General features: G+C 34.6%; 2 protein-coding genes across 2 annotated transcripts; both read right to left on the bottom strand.

Moving 5' to 3' along the window:
- Positions 1 to 1,971: 1,971 nt before the first annotated feature.
- LOC132031795 (uncharacterized) lies at positions 1,972 to 3,134 on the bottom strand. The gene is made up of 2 exons (XM_059421698.1): positions 2,759 to 3,134; positions 1,972 to 2,459 (listed from the first exon to the last, which is right to left on the bottom strand). The coding sequence occupies exons 1-2, from the start codon at positions 3,132 to 3,134 to the stop codon at positions 1,972 to 1,974; spliced, it is 864 nt and encodes a 287-aa protein (XP_059277681.1).
- A 5,933-nt stretch (positions 3,135 to 9,067) lies between these two features.
- LOC132031794 (probable 2-oxoglutarate-dependent dioxygenase AOP1) lies at positions 9,068 to 11,586 on the bottom strand. The gene is made up of 3 exons (XM_059421697.1): positions 11,171 to 11,586; positions 9,467 to 9,794; positions 9,068 to 9,331 (listed from the first exon to the last, which is right to left on the bottom strand). Exons 1-3 carry the CDS (start codon positions 11,524 to 11,526, stop codon positions 9,068 to 9,070), a joined length of 948 nt encoding a protein of 315 aa, XP_059277680.1. The 5' UTR covers positions 11,527 to 11,586.
- Positions 11,587 to 21,472: the final 9,886 nt, after the last annotated feature.

The raw sequence follows: 21,472 nt of genomic DNA, 5'->3' as shown, positions 1-21,472 counted from the left end.
TCATTTGTCTATAATTCCTGTCTGGTAGCCTTAATCTTGTCGATGTCTAACTCTTCCCTTGTCTAATCTTTCAAAATATGCCCCAGTTTTGGCTCAGAAGGATGTACTAAACTTATGTTGTGGTGTGACCGAACCTTATATAGGTTGCCTACGTATCCCGCCAAAGGAATCAGGTCAGAACGTAGTTCGTAGGACACGTGAAAATGGTTTGAAATTTTCTAATAAAGGGACCGAACCCGATGTGGATTGCCTACGTATCCCACCAAGGGAATCAGGTCGGCGTAGTTCTGTTATATAAATGGTAAAAGTTTGTTGGCTTTCTACCTAAATATGTTTGACCTGTATGTTGATAGTCTACGAATCCCGCCGAGGGAATCAGGCCATTTGTAATTCTCCTTGTATAAGGATTTTGGATTTTCTGTTATAATGCAACCGAACCCTATGTGGGCTGCCTACGTATCCCACCACGGGAATCAGGTCAGCGTAGTTCGTACTGTTTTAAAGGAAAGGTTGCAAACTAGGTTGTCTAACCTAATGTCGTATTTTGATTTTTCTTCTTGATAGCTAGCTTTCGTGTTTATGTCATCACCTATTGGCTATTTGCTTTCTTCCAAATGGAATCTTGTCTTCTAATTTCTTTGTTATTCTCTCGAGGTGTACTTGGTTCATTCGTTCGTTTTATGTCACAATCATAGAGTTGCGATTTGATAAATAAAGTAGAAAATAATAATAGATGATTAAGGAAAAATCAGAAATGCATTCATAGTTTTGCAATTTAAGCTTCCAAAAGATGAGGCGAAACAACAAAAGTTTTAGGGCACAATTTAAGCCTCAATTTTAAAATTGTGCTATCTCAAAAGTTCACTACAGTTCAATCTACCAAGACTCCCGGCGAACCAGGGACGGAGTACAAGTCCAGTTCTTCAGAGTCTCTCCTGGTTCGGCACCCTGAATGGTCGGTGTCTCGGTGTTGTGAGTAGTTGTAGCAACAATCTTCACTGGTGCTTGTTTTTGGATTGTTCCCGCGGGAGCAGCAAAAGTTGATGACATGATGGCTTTCACATCTCCATCTTTCTCAACAGTGATCATGTTCACGTTGGCATTTTCATGAGTAGGTAGAGGGTTGTTGTCCACATTGGGCCGAGCTCCAGTAAGTTGGATTGCTCCTTCCTTAATCAAGGCTTCAATTTTGTTTTTGAGGCCATAGCAATCCTCAGTGTCATGTCCAGCGACTCCAGAATGGTAAGCACAGCGCTTGGAACCATCAAACCATCTTGGAATAGGATCGGGAATTTTCCCTTCAATCGGTTGTATCACGCCTGCCGCTTTCAATCTTTCGAACAATTGAGCCAAGGGTTCGGCGAACCGAGTGTAATTACGGGTATTTTTGATGTCGGTGTTTGGACGGGTTTTGGGTGTAGTATGTGGTCGATTTTGATAAGTAGGAGCTTGAACGAACAGTTGATATGCACGTGGGTTTTGATGTGGAGGTGCTCGGGGTTGGTAGTAGTTTGCTTGGGTATTGTAGACAGGGTAAGGAGATAGTGGAGCTTGGTAGGGTTCAGTGTAGTGGTAAGGGTAGAAAGGTTGTGGTGGATGGTTAAAGTATGTAGTGGCTTGGCTTGGCTTATGTCCTTGGACATTCATGACAGCAGCAGCATCTTCTTTCTTCTTTTTAAGCCCACCGATAGAACCAGATTGAATGGCTTTGTTTACAGCTTGCAAAGCAGTAAGATCCTGAATTTTTCTTGATCTGATGCCTTCTTCCAAGGCTTCTCCCATTCGGACAACTTCTGTGAATTTCTGTCCCATCATACCTATCATTTTCTCATAAAATATGCCAGCTTGGCATTCAATGAAAGTAGCGGTCATTTCTCTGTCATTCATCGGAGGTTGAACCACGGTCGCTTCGACCTCCAACGCAAAGCGCATACTCGCGGAATGACTCGGTTGACTTCTTGGTTAACTTAGTCATATAGACTCTATCCGGTGTGTGATGTCGGTGTTGAAACTGAATCGGTCCATAAAGTCTTGGGCCATGTCACTCCAACCACGCCATTTACGGACGTCCTGTTGTGTATACCAATTAAGGGCCTCACCAGATAAGCTCCTGATGAATAGCTTCATCCTTATGTTCTGATCTCTACCTACTCCAACCAATTTGTCACAATAAGCCCTTAAGTGTGTATGAGGATCGCCGGTTCCATTGAAAGTATCAAATTTCGGCGGTTTGTAGCCTACAGGTAAGTCAACATCAGGCTGAACACACAGATCCTCGTATTCTACACTCTTAGTTCCCCTAGCAACTTGAAGGTTTCTCATTGCTTCTTTGAGACTGTGGATCTCTTTTAGCAACATATCGTCTGCCCTTGCTTTTGCCTCTTTCTCCATTTCCTCGTATTGATCTACTTCGGGCTGGAACCTGACCGTTACTGGGTTGGTATAGGCTTGTGTTTCCGCTGCATATACCGGAGGAACATATTGCGTGTTAGGAGTGGCAAAATGTGCCCCTTGTATATGCTGGGTTGGATAAGTTTGGACAGTGGGAGTGTTTTGGATTGGAGGTGGTGTGTTATAAATGGTGTTTGTAGGTAGTTGGTTTGGTGGGTTCAGAGGAGTAGTTGTAGGTGGCGGATTAGTGTTGGTAGGTAACGGAATATAAGGAGTGTGAATTGTGATTGATTTGGTGGGTTGACGGGTGGTGGATTAGGAGTAGCGTAGGTATTGTAGATAGGGGGTTGATTTTGTGGAGGAGTACAGGTAATGTGGGTAGGTGGTTGACTTTGTAGAAGGGTATAGACGGATGATGGATTTGGTGGAGGAAAGTTGTTGTTGGTGGGTGCATTATTTTGTGGAGGAAAGTGTTCAGGGACTGGAGATTCAAGTGATGGAAAACGAGGTGGATTTGGTGCGACAGTTCTAGGTTCAGGAGGTGGACTTTGGAGTGTGATGGATAAATTGGTCAGGTCCCTAACCCGATTTAGTTCGCTACGTAGGTCCTCAATCTCTTGAGTCAGGCGGGCGATATGTTCGTCATGTTGCATAGTATTTCTATGTTCAGAAGTCTCGGGAGGATCGCTAGAGATCACAATGTTTTCCAAACCAGTTGAAACGGATGCGGCTGGATCAGTCATGATAATTTCTTTTCCTTGCACAACCCAGGTACGTCGAGGTAGTGATGACGTTTTTGACCTTGTGCGGTAAGGATGGTCGGCCAGCTCGAGTGTCAACACGAATCAACTCTCTTTGGGAATAAAAAGAAATATAAAGTGCAAATGATGTTAGTCTCATTAACTATCTAGGTAAAGTCATGATCACGTAGAGTCAAGTAAGTCATGTAGCAAATAATTCATCAAATAAAGTCAAACAAGTTGTCAAACAAATGTACATGTATATCAAACAATAACGCGTCCTAATATGCATGTGACCTCTTTGTGCCAGAGGTAGGCCTAACGTTTGTTTGAAGGGTAAAGTGTGCCATAATACGTCATCCCATTGCTTTTGATTAATTAAACAAATTCTATTTCCCAAAATAAAGTACAAAATAATGTAATATTTATTACATACCAAATGAATACAACATAAAGTTTTCCTAATCTAAGTACAATTTCCTATGTCTAAATGTACAGCTCCATTTTGTGATGTCACTGGTCTTCGGCATTTGTTGTACTCCAATGCAAGTCCATACCTGTCATAAAACGTTAGTCCTCCTAAAGTTTAATTAATTAAAGCAAATAGTCAATATTTAGGCACAGTTACCCTTCAAACATGCACATAAAGTATGATTTAGTGTCACTTGGGGTCGTGGACCCACTTGGACGTTTGGGTAAAGTCATCTAATGGATTTAATACACCAAGGGTATTAAACCTCCTAGGTCATGAAATGTATGCCCCTAATAACGGGTGTTGGTTTAGCTCTATCTTAGGCTGACTAAGAGTTGGTTTACTAGACGCAAGGTTCCCGAGCGGACTACTCGAGTGAGAAGGCTACGCGGTCACCGGTATTCGGACACCCCGCGCATATGCCAACTCTCCTAAAATTTGGGTTTTTAAAGAAATTTGCGGGTGCGCAAAACACACCTCGCGTGTACGTGTGATAGTGTGAATTTTCAGATGTGGAGAAAAGTGATACGGGATGACAGTTATATCAAAGCAGTAACACATAAACAGTTTATATCAAAAACAGTTAATAGTATGTAAAAACAAACAATAACAAATAAAGCAATTAAAACAAGCACACAAAGCCTATTTAAACTAAGTCCGTTATGGTTAGAACCTAAGTAATCCCCGTGAGTCGCCAAGCTGTTATACCCTATTTTAACCAAAGTCAAAATAGTTTACAACATACCGGTAATTCCGGGGTTAATTAAAGTTAAGGAGTCGCCACCTAATTATTTATGGTGAATTAGGGCACCTAAAGTTAATTAAAGTAATTATCTAAAGTTGATTTTATTTTAAAGTCTACGAAACCAAAAAGATTCTAGGTACGGGTTCAACTAACCTAGAGGGAAGGTATTAGGCATCCTCTAAGTTCCATTAATAATGGTTAATCCGACCGGACTTAGGTTAATTAGGCTGAGTGTAAATATAATATTCTAAATGTTTGAAAAATAACTTATAAATATTGCTAAAGTTTTGAAGTAAAATGTAATGATGTAATAATGTTATAAAATTAAGACTTGTAAAATATAATAATTTGTATGAAAAAGACTTTAAGTATTATTGAAGATGAATTTGAAGATGTAATGTTTTCATGTAGGCAATAAGTTTAGCGAATTTGAAACTTTAGATAAAATTGTATTACTATGACAATGCCAACCAAAATCTAGTTTTATTATAAATATGATACAAAGGACATAAGTTTCCTTTTTTGACTTTATTTGATTATATTAGACTAAAAGTATGCATAGTTGAATAAATCTTAAAGTAATGTTTATAAAGTATACTTGGATTAGTATTTATATATTAGTGATGTTTGAAAGTTTTTAAGATAGTAAAAGTGAATCATGATTCTTTTAACTCAAAATATATAGTCATGCTATTTGAAAATCCATTATTCTAAAAAGATAAATATTATAGTATTATAAATAACTTAATATAAAAAGAAGAAAAATGAAATTTTATGGAATTAATTATTGGTTTTCTTTAAATTAACTACCCATTATTCTAAAACTAAACCCACTAATTCCTATAATTCATCTAAACTAAGAACAAACAAATAAAAATGTTAGTCATACAATTGCAAATAAATACACAAAAATAAAATATAAGGAGAGAAGAAAAAAAAATTTAAATGGGCTCGGCCCATTTCCAAGGCCATTGTTGCCGGGCTTGGCCCGAATTTGTTGCTATCATGGGCCTCGGCCCGAATCATTTTTTTTGCACGGGGCTGATGGGGGCGACTCGAGGAAAAGATTTCGTTGGGCTTTAGCCCAACGCCGAATGCAGGAGGTGACGAGTCCCTCGGACTCGTGCGCGATGTTCATGCATAAGTAACAAAGGAAAAGGATTAGTATATAATCGATAAACAAGATAAACATGCAAAATATAAACCCAAAAAAGATCGAAGTTAAATATATATAATGTGTATATTTGAGTATATTCATTCGGGTAAGAGATATATATATCTAAAGCATCAAAATAACAAATACGACATATAGTCATAATAATTGAGACAACAATATTACTATAGGATATAGAAAAGGGCTTAACATCTTCAACGCATAACAACCCTATACTCACATACAATCATTGAACGAGTAAAGGTTCCACAAGCAACTTAAGCCACTAATGTCGCAATAGACCTTCCAATTTCAAATTCAATTATTAGTGCCAATGTTGTTCATTTTAAAGGACATCTTCATTGTTCAAATCACCTTGCCATTCAAGATAATGGAGTGTTTTCCAATTAAATAGACTTTCTTTTTTTGACAAAACCCAAACATGACTCGTAATAGGCCCATAGGAAATGTACATGGTATTTGGCTTCAAATATTTTAGCAAGGGAAAAAATCTAAAGGGGTATTATGAAGCTTTAGAGGGCAACCAATCTCTAAAAGATAAATTTATTAAGCTCAAAACCATGGCGATGAACAACCAACAATGCGGCCGGTTCGGAATAACAAAAATGGCAAGAAAGAATATAACACTTTGAACCATCAACTAATTATGGTATAAAACTATTTCCTTGAGTTTCAAACACGATAATGGTAAAAACAAACAAGATGCTTTTAAAGAGTGACGATATTTGACCCACCTCAAAAACCAAAACTTTAGTTTAAAATGCGTTAAAGCCAACAACTAAGCATAACTCAGCCAAAAATGCAACAAATCAAAACTCACTAAGGATTAAATTAACATCACTCTTTTTAACATTGAAAAAGAAAGAAGACGTAGATTGAACAATTCAATACTTCACGAAACATTTACCAAGTAGGGCAAAATCATTAACAACTTAAATGATTTTAATTTAATCGAGGGACTACCTATAGAAGTGTATTAATAACTCCCGAACGAATCCAAAAATTTCAACAAACATGAGACAACATTTAAGATCTAGAATAATGTCGGATAACTTCTTCATGGACTAAGTTTTAAACTTCATATAATGGAGCAAAAGAGAAAATTCAAACTTTAAACAAAAATGCAAAATAATTTTTGAGAGGGATAGAACCAAATTCGAAGGCCTTTACCCATTTTTAAAGGAACACATTCTAAGATAGTTAGAACATAATTTACACAATCGGAAAATTAATATCATAGTCATACGCAATTAGACAGAGAGATCTTTGGTCCTATAATATTATAATATCAAATGAATACTCCTTTATCCACTTAACAAGTAAACCAATAAGGTAAATAAGCAAAGGTACCATCGAATATTAAAATCCAATCACTTTGCGAGAATGCAACCATATGATAAGAACTAAAAATGACCACTACTATTGACATATCCTAACTAGAAGATTTAACTTCAACATAGATCCATTAATAATCTTATCCCACTTCAACAAGTAAACGACTAGTCGAACATACTCACTTGACCAACATGTCATGTAAACTAGCATTTTACCACATACCTAACTAATCGATAATAAACGTGAAACAAACATACCAATCTTCTCGATGGTAACGACAAGAAAACATCATACTATTATAAACTTAACTAAAATGTAAACATAACAACAACATAACCAAAAAAACTAAATAAGATAACAAAAACGGAAAGTTACCTTTGTTGGACGCGAAAAACTAAAATGAATCGCGAATCTATCCTCGATTTTTTTTTTTTTAAAGTAACGATGCCTCGAATCGAAACGATTTAACCTTTCCCGATTAAAATAAATGTTCTCAAATGTAAGATCGAAAGTAAACATGTAAAAAATTTTTAAGAAGGGTTAAAGTTAAAAAAAGAACCCCTTTTCTCCAAATGAACCTTTAAAAGAATGTTTAAAAAAACCCCCTTTTTTTTTTGGGGTTATAATATTAGGTGATTTTATAGTAAAAATTTGGGGGTTTTTGATTGTCTTTTCAAACAACTCGTTCAAATCAACGTTAGAGATGCCTTCACGTGATTTGAATCAAATTTTTCTCAAAATGGCGAGATTTGACCGAATCGAAATTTCAGATTTTTGGCCATCATTTTGACCAAATGGATAAGAAAAATGGCACAAAAGTGGGAGTGACAAAATCTTGTGAGAGTGAAAGAGGAGGGTTTTACTTTGAAAGGGAGAGAGAGAGAGAGAGAGAGAGAGGAGAGAAGGGGTTTGGATGCGAGAGACGAAAAAGGAAAAGCTCGAGAGTTTGCCATTTTGCTAAAATATGGATCCTTGTCCAAAGAGAGAAGAGGGGTGAAGGAGAGAGAAGAAGAGAGAGAGAGAGAGAGAGAGAGAGAGTCATTAGGTTTTTAGGATGAGAATAGGGAGAGAGAGAAAGATTCGGGTGGAGATTTTGAGAGAAGGGAACCGGTTGGGGAATAGTGGGCTGGTCGGGTTAGTTGGATAATAGATTGATTTCAAATATTGGGCTGGGTGGGATAATTGAGGTGAAACGGGTAAGGCGTTGTGATTTGGGCTCAAATGTTGGTCCGAAAATCTCTATTTAATTTTTTTGCTTCTAATTTAACAACTAGTATAATATATACTATGTGAAAAATAAAATAGTAATTAGTAAATGATTTAATAAAGTAAAATTAATTTAACGAGTACAAATCCTAAAATGAAACGATGACGGACCATTTAAAATATATTTTAGCTCATCAATAGATTGAGAAACCCGAGGAAATAAATTGGAATAAAGGAGGGACAAAATTGGGTGTCAATAGCGAGTAATATGATCTATATATTTGTAGCGGATTCTTTCCGTACTTGATTGAATTCCAATGTATTACGTGGATGCTCGCGAATATTTGCTGGTATCAATTGTGTGTAATGCTTACATGGTGCTTGCTTTTCCATCATGACCCGCGGGTCGCCTCTCTTATAAAAGAATAAAAAGGTTATTATGTGAGAAGATATATTTTAAATCGAACAACATATATGGATGAAGATATGCAAAAAAGAAACGAACAACATATATGTGAAGATATGCTTCTTCTTCTCTTAATCTCCCTAAAAATACACATATAGTAAAGGCATTTACTTCGTGGAATACTAACTTTATTTCCTGGAGAATCGAGGTTGGACTTGTAGCAATTCTTTCGATGGTAATTACAACGACTTCCGCTGCAACAAAGAGGTATGCAATTCGTTTTTCTTTTCCCGTTATTAATTACTAACAAAACAAAGCAAAATGACTTTACTCCATGATTTTCTTAACTTGAGAACCATTTGAGAAATTTACACTTTATTTATCTGCAAGGGATTAATCTTCATTCACCAATACACAACAAATCAAAAGTAAAATAATAAGCATCATTGAAAGAATAAAGCAGTCATTACAAACGTAAGAAACAGGAAAGCCTATGAAAATCAAAAGTTGTGGGTAATATTATTTTGGAGGAATAAAGAGCAAGGATGCAAACATAAAACATAGAAATTAAAGCTGAAGCATAAGAATAGGAACAAATTCAAACACCACAATAAGCCTTGAGAAGATCTCTAGCTCCGTAACCTAGAGATCCGTAACCAAATCCGGATATAACATGTTTATAGTATCCAACGATGTCATAGGGCTTGAAAAGCATCGGGTGTTCTTCATCCACTAGTTCTTTTGGGGCCTCTACGATGCAACCTGGTTTTGGCGATGCAAATAACATAATGGAGAACCTATCAATGTCGCCAGCCATTTTTACTCTGTGGAAAGCAGACGATAGTTGACCATTTGTCCATGCCTGTAACAATTTACACAAAATATTTCCTTTTTTCAGCTTGTTTTGATAATATAATAATTAATCTCAATCATGTCATTTATTTATTGGCTTGGTATGAATATGAAATAAAGTAAGTTTTTACCGAGAAACACTTACCATCAATGAATCCGCAACTAAAACGACAAAGGAATTAGGGGAAACATTGGGCTCAATCCAGTCTCCATTTTTCATCTGAACTTGCAATCCAGCTTGATCTTGTTTCACTATGGTCAGGAAGCCAGTGTCTGTGTGGCCAATCAATCTTGGTTTATTCACATCTTCACCTTGTGGAACTTCCTTCTTGTAATTTATAAGCCGCAATAAAAAAGAGTTTTGAGCCAAGAATTCATCAATGTAATTTTTAAGCCCCAGACTCTCCAAAATCATCCTTTTCAGCATTTCATCCAATTCCATCAGTGACTTTGAGTAGGTATTTACCACATTGCTGACAAATTAATTTACTTATATGATTAAATTAAACATATAAAACTTGTAGAAATAGTAATATAAGGTGATTGTATTTAAATTAAAAGACGTGTGATGGAATAACAATCCTGGGATTACTATTTCCTAGATAAAACAACAAAATGACAAAAATGCCGTCCTCGAATTATCTTCTCCCAGGTAAAGGTCGGGCGAAAGACTAGGCGAACTTACTGCTTATAACTGCCATGGTTTAAGCTTTAGGCTCCATAGCCTAACTCGTTTAGGTATTAGGGACGGAAGGACGCCACTCAACACATAAGGTGAGGTTCAATGCCTAACAAAAATGGCCAAAAAAAAAAAAAAAAAAAAAAAAAGAAGAAGAAGGATATGTGGATGAGGAGAGGAGAGAAAGAACGCATGCATTGAGATTAATTCTGTTTGTCAGAGGTTCGAGGATCTATAAAAAGACATTTAAGGCTACGGTTATGAAGTAAGAGAAGTCCATTGTTGAGAGAAGTGGTTATCTTGTCTTGCTTGCGGGGATAGAAGAAGCTTTCGGACCAAATTAAAGTCCTTTTCCTCCCATACATTACATCTATCGTGAGGCGAATGTGGTAGCATACACTCTAGCTAGTCATTGGAGTACCTGGGCCTCGTGTGAATTAGTTGGAAATGAAGATGCTTTTTTCGAATTCTCCTCCTTTGTTTGCTTATTTTCTTTTTTGCAAAGACTTTCTTAGGATTGAATCATCACGATTAGTTCCTTTAGAACCCCTTAAACTTCCTTCTTTAATTTGCCTTAAACTTCCTTCTTTAATTTGAAGTTACTTTTATTAGCGGAAAAAATTCTTTAAGAAAATTAAGGTTAAAATTGAAAAATTAAAGTTCATATATCTGATGTAAAATCAAATATATATTTTATATGATGTCTTGTACATCCAGCTATTAATCCAATGAGCCAAATATCAACCAATAAAAGTATATCCACAAAATAAATACTGATAATTCAAGTATAACTTATTCACGGATCAAACGGACCCCTAACACTACTAGAAACAGAGGTTTTTTCCGCTGAAATTTAGTCGGAAATTTGTGCTATAAAATATGATTTTCCACCTCATTTCCACCGAACAACTCATTGGGAAAATGCATGGTGGGAAACTTGTTCCTATTAAAACACTAAGAAACTTCCTAATTTTTCCGTGTGAAAACACTACTGTTTAGGTTTTACCCACCGACATTCAGTGAGAAATAGCCACTGAACATTTTTCAGTAGGAAACCAGTGGGAAAATAGAGATTTTTTAGTAGTATAATTACTCTAAGCTTGTTTGAATCAATTATTTAATGCAAAGGAATGAGTACTACAAATGACAAAAGGTAAGCAAGCATAATACCTATTATGAGGATTGCCATCAGGCCAAAAGGTATTGACAAAGGTTTCAACACTTTCAGGGAGGAGTAAATCAGCAGTGCGCCTAATGTCATTGAATGGTGTGTGTGGAAGTAGGTCTTGGTACCGAGCAAAGGGTTTATCTAGATATTCTCTCAGTTTGCACTCCAATGGGAATATTTCTTTTAAAGTATCAAACATGGCTTCTCCAATTTCCTTTGGGATCTTATCATATATTGCTTCAAAGCAACCATACTCTTTCAAGGCTTGGAAGACTTGAGCTTTTGTTGAGTCCCATTGTGCAGTACCTGGTTTCAAGTCTGGCTTGCAAAAATCTATGGTGGGAATCTTGGAGGCCATGGATGAATTCACTAATATAATGGATTTGATCACACTAAGCTGCCTTTAGATATATCAAATGGACCTATTCTTTACTCTTCCCTTCAAACTATATATATACTAGTCTCATGGTACGCGCTTTGCTACCTGATCATGCCAATAAGTATACACTATATACTGCTAGAATTACATATTTTTCCCACCGACATTCAGTGGAAAATTTGTGTTCTAAAACATGATTTTCCCATCTCATTCCCACCGAATCAACTCACTACCGAATCAGCTCACTGTGAAAACGCATGGTGGGAAACGGGTTCCCATTTAAACACTGGGAAACTTCCTAATTTTTCCGTATGAAAGCACTGATATTTTGGTTTTTCTCACAGACATTCAGTGGGGGAATAACCACTGAACATTTTTTAGTGGAACATCAGTGGGAAAATAGAATTTTTTTTAGTAGTGATACAAGTCTTAAAAATATAAATTAATAGTATTAAAGCTATTTATTTGTGTTATAAAATAAAAAGTAAAGAAAAATGTTAACTTTTCACACTAGAAGAACTAAAATTGTTCAGTGCTTATTGAAGGGATTATTTTGAATCTACCCTCACACATATGGAACCATTTTTTGCATTTTCTCTGTTCTTTTTATCATATGGATGGTATGAAAGAATTGCAACCTATAGAATTTTACTACAAAAATTCACTATTTTCCCACTGATAAATGTTCAGTTGCTATTCCCATTGAATGTCGGTATTTCTGCGACGACTATATGTTGTTTCTTGTACTTCGATTATTGTATTAATTTGTGGTAGTCATGCTTTTTATAGTATTTTGCCATGACTTTTTAAACTGCTTTGAATTGTTTGTTCTTGTGCCGAGGGTCTACCGGAAACAGTCCTCCTATCTCCCAAGGTATGATAAGGTCTACGTACACTCTATCCTCCCTTGACCCTACTTTATGGGATTTCGCTGGGTATGTTGTTGTTGTTCTTTGCGTCAACGTGTGGTGTCACTTTTGGAATATTTAGCTCTAGCATTGGGGCTTTCACAACCCCCGACTAGTTAGCTAAGAAAATGAAAAATTCCACTTCTTGAAAATGGTTTGAAAAGATAGTATTTGACATGCAACATGAACTACGCGCGTGTATAAAACTACTCGTACCGAGTTTAAATCTTGAGGCTGGCGGTTATAATTTCACTTCGGACAAGTCTTGGTGGATCATAGGATTCCGCAAATTTTAAGTGCGTAATTGGCAAAAGTAGACAAGTTTAGAGGGGTAATTAGGTATTCTCTGTGGTAAAGGTTGTACTGTAAAGGATACTTTTATTTTCCATCTAATTGATGGGTTTAACTCTCATAGTTTGCCAAAATATGAGTACTTCATAATAGAATCTTGCTTACTCTTATGTCCTTGTAAATTAAATCGAGAATACAATTGTTACTTCTCGGGATGCATGTGGTTATACTATAAGTTGATAGTTCCTAGAGATTTAAATTGGTGCAAGATCTATTTTTTTTTACGGCCTCATCCCGAAGCACACATGTTTGAATGAAATGCTTATTTTTGTATAGAATTAATAGAAATAAACAAATCGATCTCGAATACATTACGAGCATCTCCATCCATGTTAAGACAAAAAACTGATGCGGTGATGGGCAATAGGCCCCAATGCAGTATTTTGAGCAAGATGATTTTGTCTACATTAATAATTCAATTTATATTTTATGCTGGATAAAATATAATCGTAGAGCCTTGGCCGCGAAATCAGTAGTACTGACTCTTTGAAGCCTAGGTACCTGTCATTAAACTGCGATTACGGATTCCCTCCAGCGATCGTAATATAACTGTGCTCGGAGGGGCTGGGCAAGGATCTGCTATGCAGTGAACGCGGTTCTTAATTTCCACTATGAGGATATTTTATTTAATTGTAAAAAGCATGATTGCTAAAATGTCCAGAGTCTTCCCAGCGCCCATACTCATTTAGTAGTGAATTATATGCACACATTTCAATGCCAAGGCAGGTTGAACAAAAGCCCATGCTAGGATCCCGTTTGGATTGTCTTATAAGTTGCTGAATTTTTTGACTGTTTGGCGGGCCAGCTTAAAGTTATTTTGCGCTTAAAATATGGCCAAAAAAATAATTGGACCCATTTGGCTTAGCTTATCTAAAGCAGCTTATAAGCTGAAAACAGCTTATAAGCAAAAAAAAATAAGTTGAGTTTTTAAGCCCATCCAAACAGGCTCTAGGTTTGAAACACGTGAATCATTTGGCAACAAAAAGATTTAGAGCTGGTGATCTTCCGTGACCGATCCTTTGGCCTATCACAACTTATATTGCATGTAGTTTCTTCGTTTACTTTTACTTCTTAATTATATTAAAAATAAATGTTTATCTTTACTTGTCCATTTTAGTATATCAAGAGAAAGATTCAAAACAATCGTGTTTTACCCTTAACATTAGTTACTTATCTCCAAACCATTTTCCAAGTCTATTGAGATTATATAATATACACCAATTAATATGAGTATTATGGTATACTTCATTTATTATTCAATTCGTCCATCTTTACTTATTCTGTATACTAAAAATAGTTATCCATTTTTACTTATTCAGTTTAGAAAATCAAAAGATAATTTACTATTAATGCATACATATTTTACCCTTATTATTAAATATTGGGTTGACTTCAAGAAATTCCTAGTGGTTGCACAACTTGTAAAGTATGTTCTATTGATTTCAATAATTAGGTTACTTAGCAATAATTAGGGGGTGATATAATAAAATTGTCATTTTATTTTTGATTCCTTAATAGGCGTGCCATGTCAATATATGACAAATAGAAATAGACAGAGGGAGTAATTATTAAGGCGCGTATAAAAATGAACAAATAAAAGTGAAAGGATGGAGGAGAATAGAATAAAAATGAACAAATAAAAGTGAAAGGATGGCCGAACCGATTTTCCAAAAAACGCTCATTATCTCATTCAATTTGAATTTTGCCCCAAATTGGTGCAAAAATTTCATTCTTCTTTAGTAAAAATCTAATGATAAAAAATCTATTTCGAGATGCTAATCCCGCGGTAATGATGTTTTGAATGTGAATTTCGAGGTTCGAAATTCAATTTATGAAAACGAGTTAGATAGCATTAGTGAACATTATAAAAAATAAAAAGTGTCTACTTTGTTGCTTTCACCAATTTGGCTTGGTGGTTTAGCCTCTCTTTTTTACTTCTTTTTTATGCCAACAACATGGGATCAAACCTTGGTGGGAGCATTGAATGAGATATATTATACCTTGATTGAACCTCTCGTATTGGATGAATTATTTTTTAATATAATATTTTTATTTCAAAACACTTAAATCAAAACCCTATAAAATATGACACTTAGATCTAAAGATGACAAGTTTCCAAACAAACAAAACTTACTTCAGGGCACTTTACAACTCCTAAAACGACGATCCAAATGTTTAGGTATACTTGATGTAATGAGCCGACGTTATTGTACGCAAAAAAAACTTATTAAGTTCTATATAAAATATTGATATTTCAGGGTTTTGAAACATGACTAATCTTAGCCAAAAGTATGAAAAAAATGTGATTTTGATAGCTTAAAAAAAGAAGGAAAAAAAAAAGTACCCCCTTTCACGCACAGATTTTGTGCGTGAAGCCTAGTTTGGTTTTTTTTTTTTTTTTAAGGGTTAGTTTGGTTCCAAAAGTTATTTTTTGGGTTAAAAAAGTTCCGGGTCCAGACTTAAAACAGTAGGGGCATTTTTGTCAAAAGGCGCTACCTGATTTAACTATCAATCTTCACATGGGATAATAACATAACATATACCTAATATCACTATATTATTAGATTCTATATTGTTTCAGTTTCCGAGAATTTCTAACCATTTTTTTTTCTCATTGGTATCTTTGAAGTTGGAACACGTTTTGTCTAATTCGATTAAGTTATTCCTACTCACTTAACTCAAGATATCATTTCAGAAAGCTACAATGGTAAATGAGATCGGTCTTATTCGACTGTTACACTTTTTAATAATCGCCATTATTATTTTTTCTGATCTTTTGAAGTTTTAAAAGGTTGGTGGAACATTAAATTAGAGAAGAAAAATGTCGTCTATTGGCAGTTGCCAGTAGGTGGAGACTATATGTAGGATTACGTGATCTTCATTCCATTTTGCTTGTCATTATTTTGAGCTAACAATAATAGATGACTGACATTGATAAAGGAATCAATGATAAATTATTTATTGAAAGATAATACTGCAGATCAGGTTTAAAATCAATTTCATATTTACAGTAAGTTGGATTTTGAAGATTATTTAAAAGAGTAACATATTTGTACAATCGTTCTTGGAGCATAATACGCGGATATTGTCTACTGCACGTTGTCTCGAACAAATCAAGAAAACTAAATTTGTCAGAGAACACCAAAGGAGAAAAAATAAAACAAGAATAATAGAGAAGGAAAGAAGAACGGAATCAAGAAACAAATAATACTCTTATGAAAGTATTATTCTATTCTAATTTGTCAGAGTACAACGAAGCAAGCAAGAAAGCCAAAGAATCTTGACGATCACCACCTGCCTAAATACTTTCAAAATGACGCACATAAATTAGTTAAATATTCGTAAATCTTAATTACAATATTTAACCCTGCGACACAGTCAATCACTTTTCAAATGATATGTTCGCAGCAGAAAAAAAAAACATAGCACGCCCAGGAGGAATATATTTTCGTAAAACATGGGCTAGGACATGGTACACGAATCTTGTGCACGTAATACAAATCATACTTACTAGTATTAATATTTCTTCACAAAACAGAATCTTCATGAAGTCATCTTATGCCAAACAACAGTATAATATATCATATAAGAGTTTTTAAAAAAAAGTGAAATAAAATAAAAATAAAATAGATAGAGCATATAAGAGTTTGACTTTGAAGCATAAATACTAACAATATAAACTTCTTACATTCTTAATAATAGCGAATTCGGATTTATTCGGGCTCCGTTGCGGCTATCGAATACCGGTTGAGAAATCAACAAAAATCAACAAGGGTTGTGGTGGAGTAGAAAGTACTCCTTCATCCTTAACCAAATCATTTTCCAAGTCTATTGAGATTATATAATATACACTAATTAATATGAGTATTATGGTATACTTCATTTATTACTCAATCCGTCCATCTTTACTTATCCTGTATACTAAAAATAGTTATCCATGTTTACTTATTCAGTTTAGAAAATCAAGAGATAATTTACTATTAATGCATACATATTTTACCCTTATTATTAAATATTGGGTTGACAACTTCAAGAAATTCTTATTGGTTGCACAACTTGTAAAGTATGTTCTATTGATTTCAATAATTAGGTTACATAGCAATAATTAGGGGTGATATAATAAAATTGTCATTTTATTTTTGATTCCTTAATAGGCATGCCATGTCAATATATGACAAATAGAAATAGACAGAGGGAGTAATTATTAAGGCGCATATAAAAATGAACAAATAAAAGTGAAAGGATGGAGGAGAATAGAATAAAAATTAATATTAAACCCTGTCAGGGTTTTGCCTTGATTTTCTTACCATATTTGGATTTTACCTTTTTTTGAAGGAAGGGCAAATAGTTTACCATAATTGATTTTACTTTTTCAAAAAGGAAAATATAAATCTTCCATATTTGAGTAACCCTTAAGTTTTGGACATTTATAAATTGAAGACCTCCTTCCTACAACTAGAGAACACAATGGCATCCACAATGTAGTCGTTTAACGAGTCTTATTTAGGGGGAGATGTTCTCCCAATAGTTTTTATATTTTTTAAATTAGTTTCTCATATGTAGGCCAATTGGCCAAACCATATCAATATATTATACCTCTTTTAATGTAGTTTGTCGTCTGATTTATCGTCGTTCAAGGTTTGCAATTGTAAACTTCCGCATAAGGCCTTGATTATTTCCATCCCAACAAACCCAACCTCAAATATAATTGTTTTAAATGCAATTTTGACATACGATTGATTATTCTGACTTGCTATCCCTTCGACGCTATCACCCACTCGCAATTGATTGAAGCTAGACAAATCAGGAAATTTAAATGTTTTATAATGTTCATATATGTGCCATCAATGTTTTAAATGCAATTTTTGGCATAGGATTGATTATTCAGGCTTCCCATCCCTTCGATGCTATCACCCACTCGCATTCGATTGAAGCTAGACAAATCAGTGGATTTAAATGTTTTATAATCTATATATAATACAAAGCCAAAAGATAGACAAGGTGATGTGATACTTCTCTATGGCCTTCATTCCTATTTATCTTTTTTGTGGTTTTTTTGCATTTTTAAATTCATTTTTTATATAATTACTAACTAAATGGATTATAAAATTCTCATAGAATAAATATAGCAATTAATCCCACGTAGCAATAATCAAGGATGATCTTTATGGTTTTTTATCTTAATTCTATTAAATGTGCCATGTTTAAAAAAAAAAAAAAAAAACTAAAAAGTCCTCTCTTTAACTTTATGAACTGGAAAAATAAGAACAACCGATTTAGATATCCTCCGTTAGAAAGCTCAAAAGTCATTAACCTATCATGTTTTCTTTTTACCTGCTAAATGAATTAACCAATCCTCTCCCCTCACAGTATGAAACCTCTATACCAGTAGAAGAAAACAAACAAAACTAATCTACCAAAATTCCTAAGCTCCCAATGAGCTGATATAGTTAAGCAGCTTCATGTTGTATCTAACTCGAATACACAGATTGAGTTTCATCTGGTGCAGCATGCTGTCTCTGGTGGACGCCTTATGTTGAAACACTTGCATATTCCTTTCAACCAAATTCCATATACCATAGTAGCTAAGCTAGCTTTGAGTAGTACTCTCTTTGGTTGTTTACCTCTTGATTGCCGTTGAACCCATAGCCATTCTAATTCCCAGTCCTGAATCCTTCTATCCCAATTCTGTCATCTGAGTAGCTTGAGCCATAATTCCTGAGTAAACTGACACTCAAAAAATAGATGCTGCCTAGTTTCTGGAGCAGTAGTACACAAAACATAATTCCTGATAAATAATTTCTAATACTGCTTAAAAGACCCTTATTTAAAAAAAATAAAAATATATTAGGACGAACACCTCTACTCCCTAAAATAAGCACTTTTGACTTTCAAGAAGCTTGGTCAAACAGAATATTATACTATCCCGTTTCATTTTATATAAACTATTTCTTTATTAATTCATTCTTTTATAGTAACACAATCTCATGGCATGTTAAAGAACTACAAGTTCAAAATTAGTGTTTTTTTTTTTTTTTGGCTGCGGCTCTAACATTCGTGTAACGCTCTAAAGCACACGTGAAGGGTATCATGCCTTAAAATTACATGACCGTCCTCCAACACTCTACCCACAGTCAGCGAACCAACTTTAAGTTGATCTAACACTTCTGAGAGTTCACGTTTTGACAGATTCAATCACATTAACTTTTTATCAAGAATTTTAAAAGCGTTTCGTTAATAATGTAGGTTGGAGATTTTTTTTTTTCTATCTTGCCATGTTTCCCATTAATTTTTCTTACACTCAAATGACTATAAGTTGATCTAACTAGTACAAACATGAGTTGATTGAGACAACAAACAAGATCGGTACTCCAGAAAAGATTGAAGAAAATACGTTATTCCTTCATACCATCTCCAAAATCTAATTTATTGTAAATGTGAAGTTTGCGTTTAATCTGATCTGTAGTGTTAAATCTCTCAATAAATAATTTACCATTGATTCTTTGATCAATTTCAGTTATTTATCTATTGTATAGAATAATTACAAGCAAAATGGAATCGTGGATCATGTATTCATTCCTTCCTAGTATCCACCTAACGCCGGCAGGCAAACATTTTCTTCTCTCCTTTAATGTACCACCAACCTTTCAAAGTCCCCGAAAAAAAATTGGAAAGATAATGGAGTTTGAAGAGAATATAATACATCGGGTGAAGGATGAAAACTCGGGCTCCTTATTTTTGGGGTGTGAGTTACGCCCAATGTCTTATTTGACAAAGTTTTATTTAAGGCTAAATATTTCAATCGCCTTTTAAACTTATTACTTTTTGCATGTTACACTTTAAAATTTAACTAGTTGTCAGTTATATTTTCTTTTTTCTGGCAAAATAGACACTTATACTTAGAAATACATGACCAAGTGATAGCCTTTCTATCATACATCGAGTTTAGTCGGGTAAACGTGGCTTGACGTGACTCGACTCTTTTTTTTTTTTTAACACATAAAGTCGTCACTGCACTTGCTCACTAAAATAATTATTAATGACACTTGTAATTAAGTGTAACTAAGAAATTTAAAAAAAATACAAAAGTACAATAAATAAGAAAACAATTAGACAAATCCCATTCCACACCATATATACCTTCCCCTACATTTCCCTACCCCCGGCAGTCCCCTTCTTCCTTTTTGGTTTCCATTCTATTTTTACGGTGGGTCATATTTCGTTTGTAGACCCAATTTCGATTTTCTACCTTATTTTCTTAGGCGATAATTTTGGTACAAAGCTTTCCTATCAGCACCTTCTCGAAACACAATTAAAAGAAAACAATTTTCAGGTGGTGAACATGTGAAGGACGATGAATTTTTGAACCTTTCTTCCTTTATTTTGTCTGAATTATGTTTTTAAGTTTGAAACTCTAAATTTTCCAATCAGTTATTCGCCGGAGAAGATGGCTGAATCTTTCTGGCTTTTTCAGTTACTCCTATAACATAAAAAAATAAAAGTTAAAGACAAATACTCTCACGCACTCAAAACTGATTTTGAGATGCGCAATTTGTTTGATTTATTTTGACAAAAATAAAAATAAAAATTGAGATACATAAACAACAATCATTGTCTTTAAAATGTTGCACTTGCACCCTTAAATGCTTAGCATTTTGCGATGCAGCACCCTGTAGGTAGTAGTAATATTTATGTGCAATTCGTTTTCATGAGATAATTAAGATCCCTGGAATACCAATACAGAATGGAAGAAATAAAGAGGAAATTAGGTAAGTTAAGATCAAGTTCACTGGAATTTTATTAATTAAGCATGATCATACCTAAAAATTTGCTTACAGTGGATGAAGAATGATTTGAATTCCATCTTTAGGACGGAGGGTAAACATCGGAATCGGATAGTGATTATAATTTGGTGAAACAGTGAGCCTGTAACGCTGCAAGATCATCGACAGTGCTATTTTCACTTCCATTGTGGCGAAATTGTATCCAACGCATTTTCAAGACCATAACCGAATGATAGGAAGGCCATAAACTTGATCCCTTGCTGCTTTAGACACACCATCAGCAAATCTCTCTGGCTTGAAAAGATGAGCGTCTTCTCCCCATACTTCACTGTTGTGATGAACTGCTAAAGTTGCTATAATCACTTCAATTCCTGCTGGAATTTTTAGTTTTCCCAATCTTGTATTTTTTGTAACCTCTCTTTGTAGAAGAAGAAATGGTGGATAAAGCCTTAGTGCCTCATTTATTATCATGCCCACCTACAAGCAAATATCAAATAATCGGGGTTATAACTTTTTGAGAAGTTAGAGATCAGTAAAAGTAATAGAGGAAGATCTTTGTAGGATTGGTTCTTCTATTTAAATTATAAAAAGATAATGGTCAAAAACACACTTGAACTATTACTTTTTCACGAGCTTTCTCACCTGAACTATAGGCTGCAAGGAAGTTTTATACCTAAATTATCACCAACTATTTATCAAAACACACTTCAACTATCACTTGTTCCATTTTTGTACCTCAACTATTCAGATATTGTGTGTGTAAAATTAAAGACCTATTGTAAAAAAGACATAAAACTAAAAAATAAATTTGAAAGCTTTAAAAAACAATAGACCGGATTAATTCCAAGGAAGAATATAATAGGTCCTTACAATTTTTAGCCT

The sequence above is a fragment of the Lycium ferocissimum genome, chromosome 9, assembly GCF_029784015.1.
Source record: "Lycium ferocissimum isolate CSIRO_LF1 chromosome 9, AGI_CSIRO_Lferr_CH_V1, whole genome shotgun sequence".
Lineage (NCBI taxonomy): Eukaryota > Viridiplantae > Streptophyta > Magnoliopsida > Solanales > Solanaceae > Lycium > Lycium ferocissimum.
Note: the sequence above shows the minus strand (reverse complement) of the source record. Positions and strands in the feature narration are given on the sequence as shown.

Coding starts and splice junctions, on each gene's coding strand:
- LOC132031795 (XM_059421698.1), bottom strand. CDS start 3,134: ATGACTGATCCAGCCGCATCCGTTTCAACTGGTTTGGAAAACATTGTG. Junction 2,460..2,758: donor ACCACCTACCCACATTACCT/GTACTCCTCCAC, acceptor CGGTATATGCAG/CGGAAACACAAGCCTATACC.
- LOC132031794 (XM_059421697.1), bottom strand. CDS start 11,526: ATGGCCTCCAAGATTCCCACCATAGATTTTTGCAAGCCAGACTTGAAA. Junction 9,795..11,170: donor GATGGCAATCCTCATAATAG/GTATTATGCTTG, acceptor TTAATTTGTCAG/CAATGTGGTAAATACCTACT. Junction 9,332..9,466: donor TAGTTGCGGATTCATTGATG/GTAAGTGTTTCT, acceptor AAATTGTTACAG/GCATGGACAAATGGTCAACT.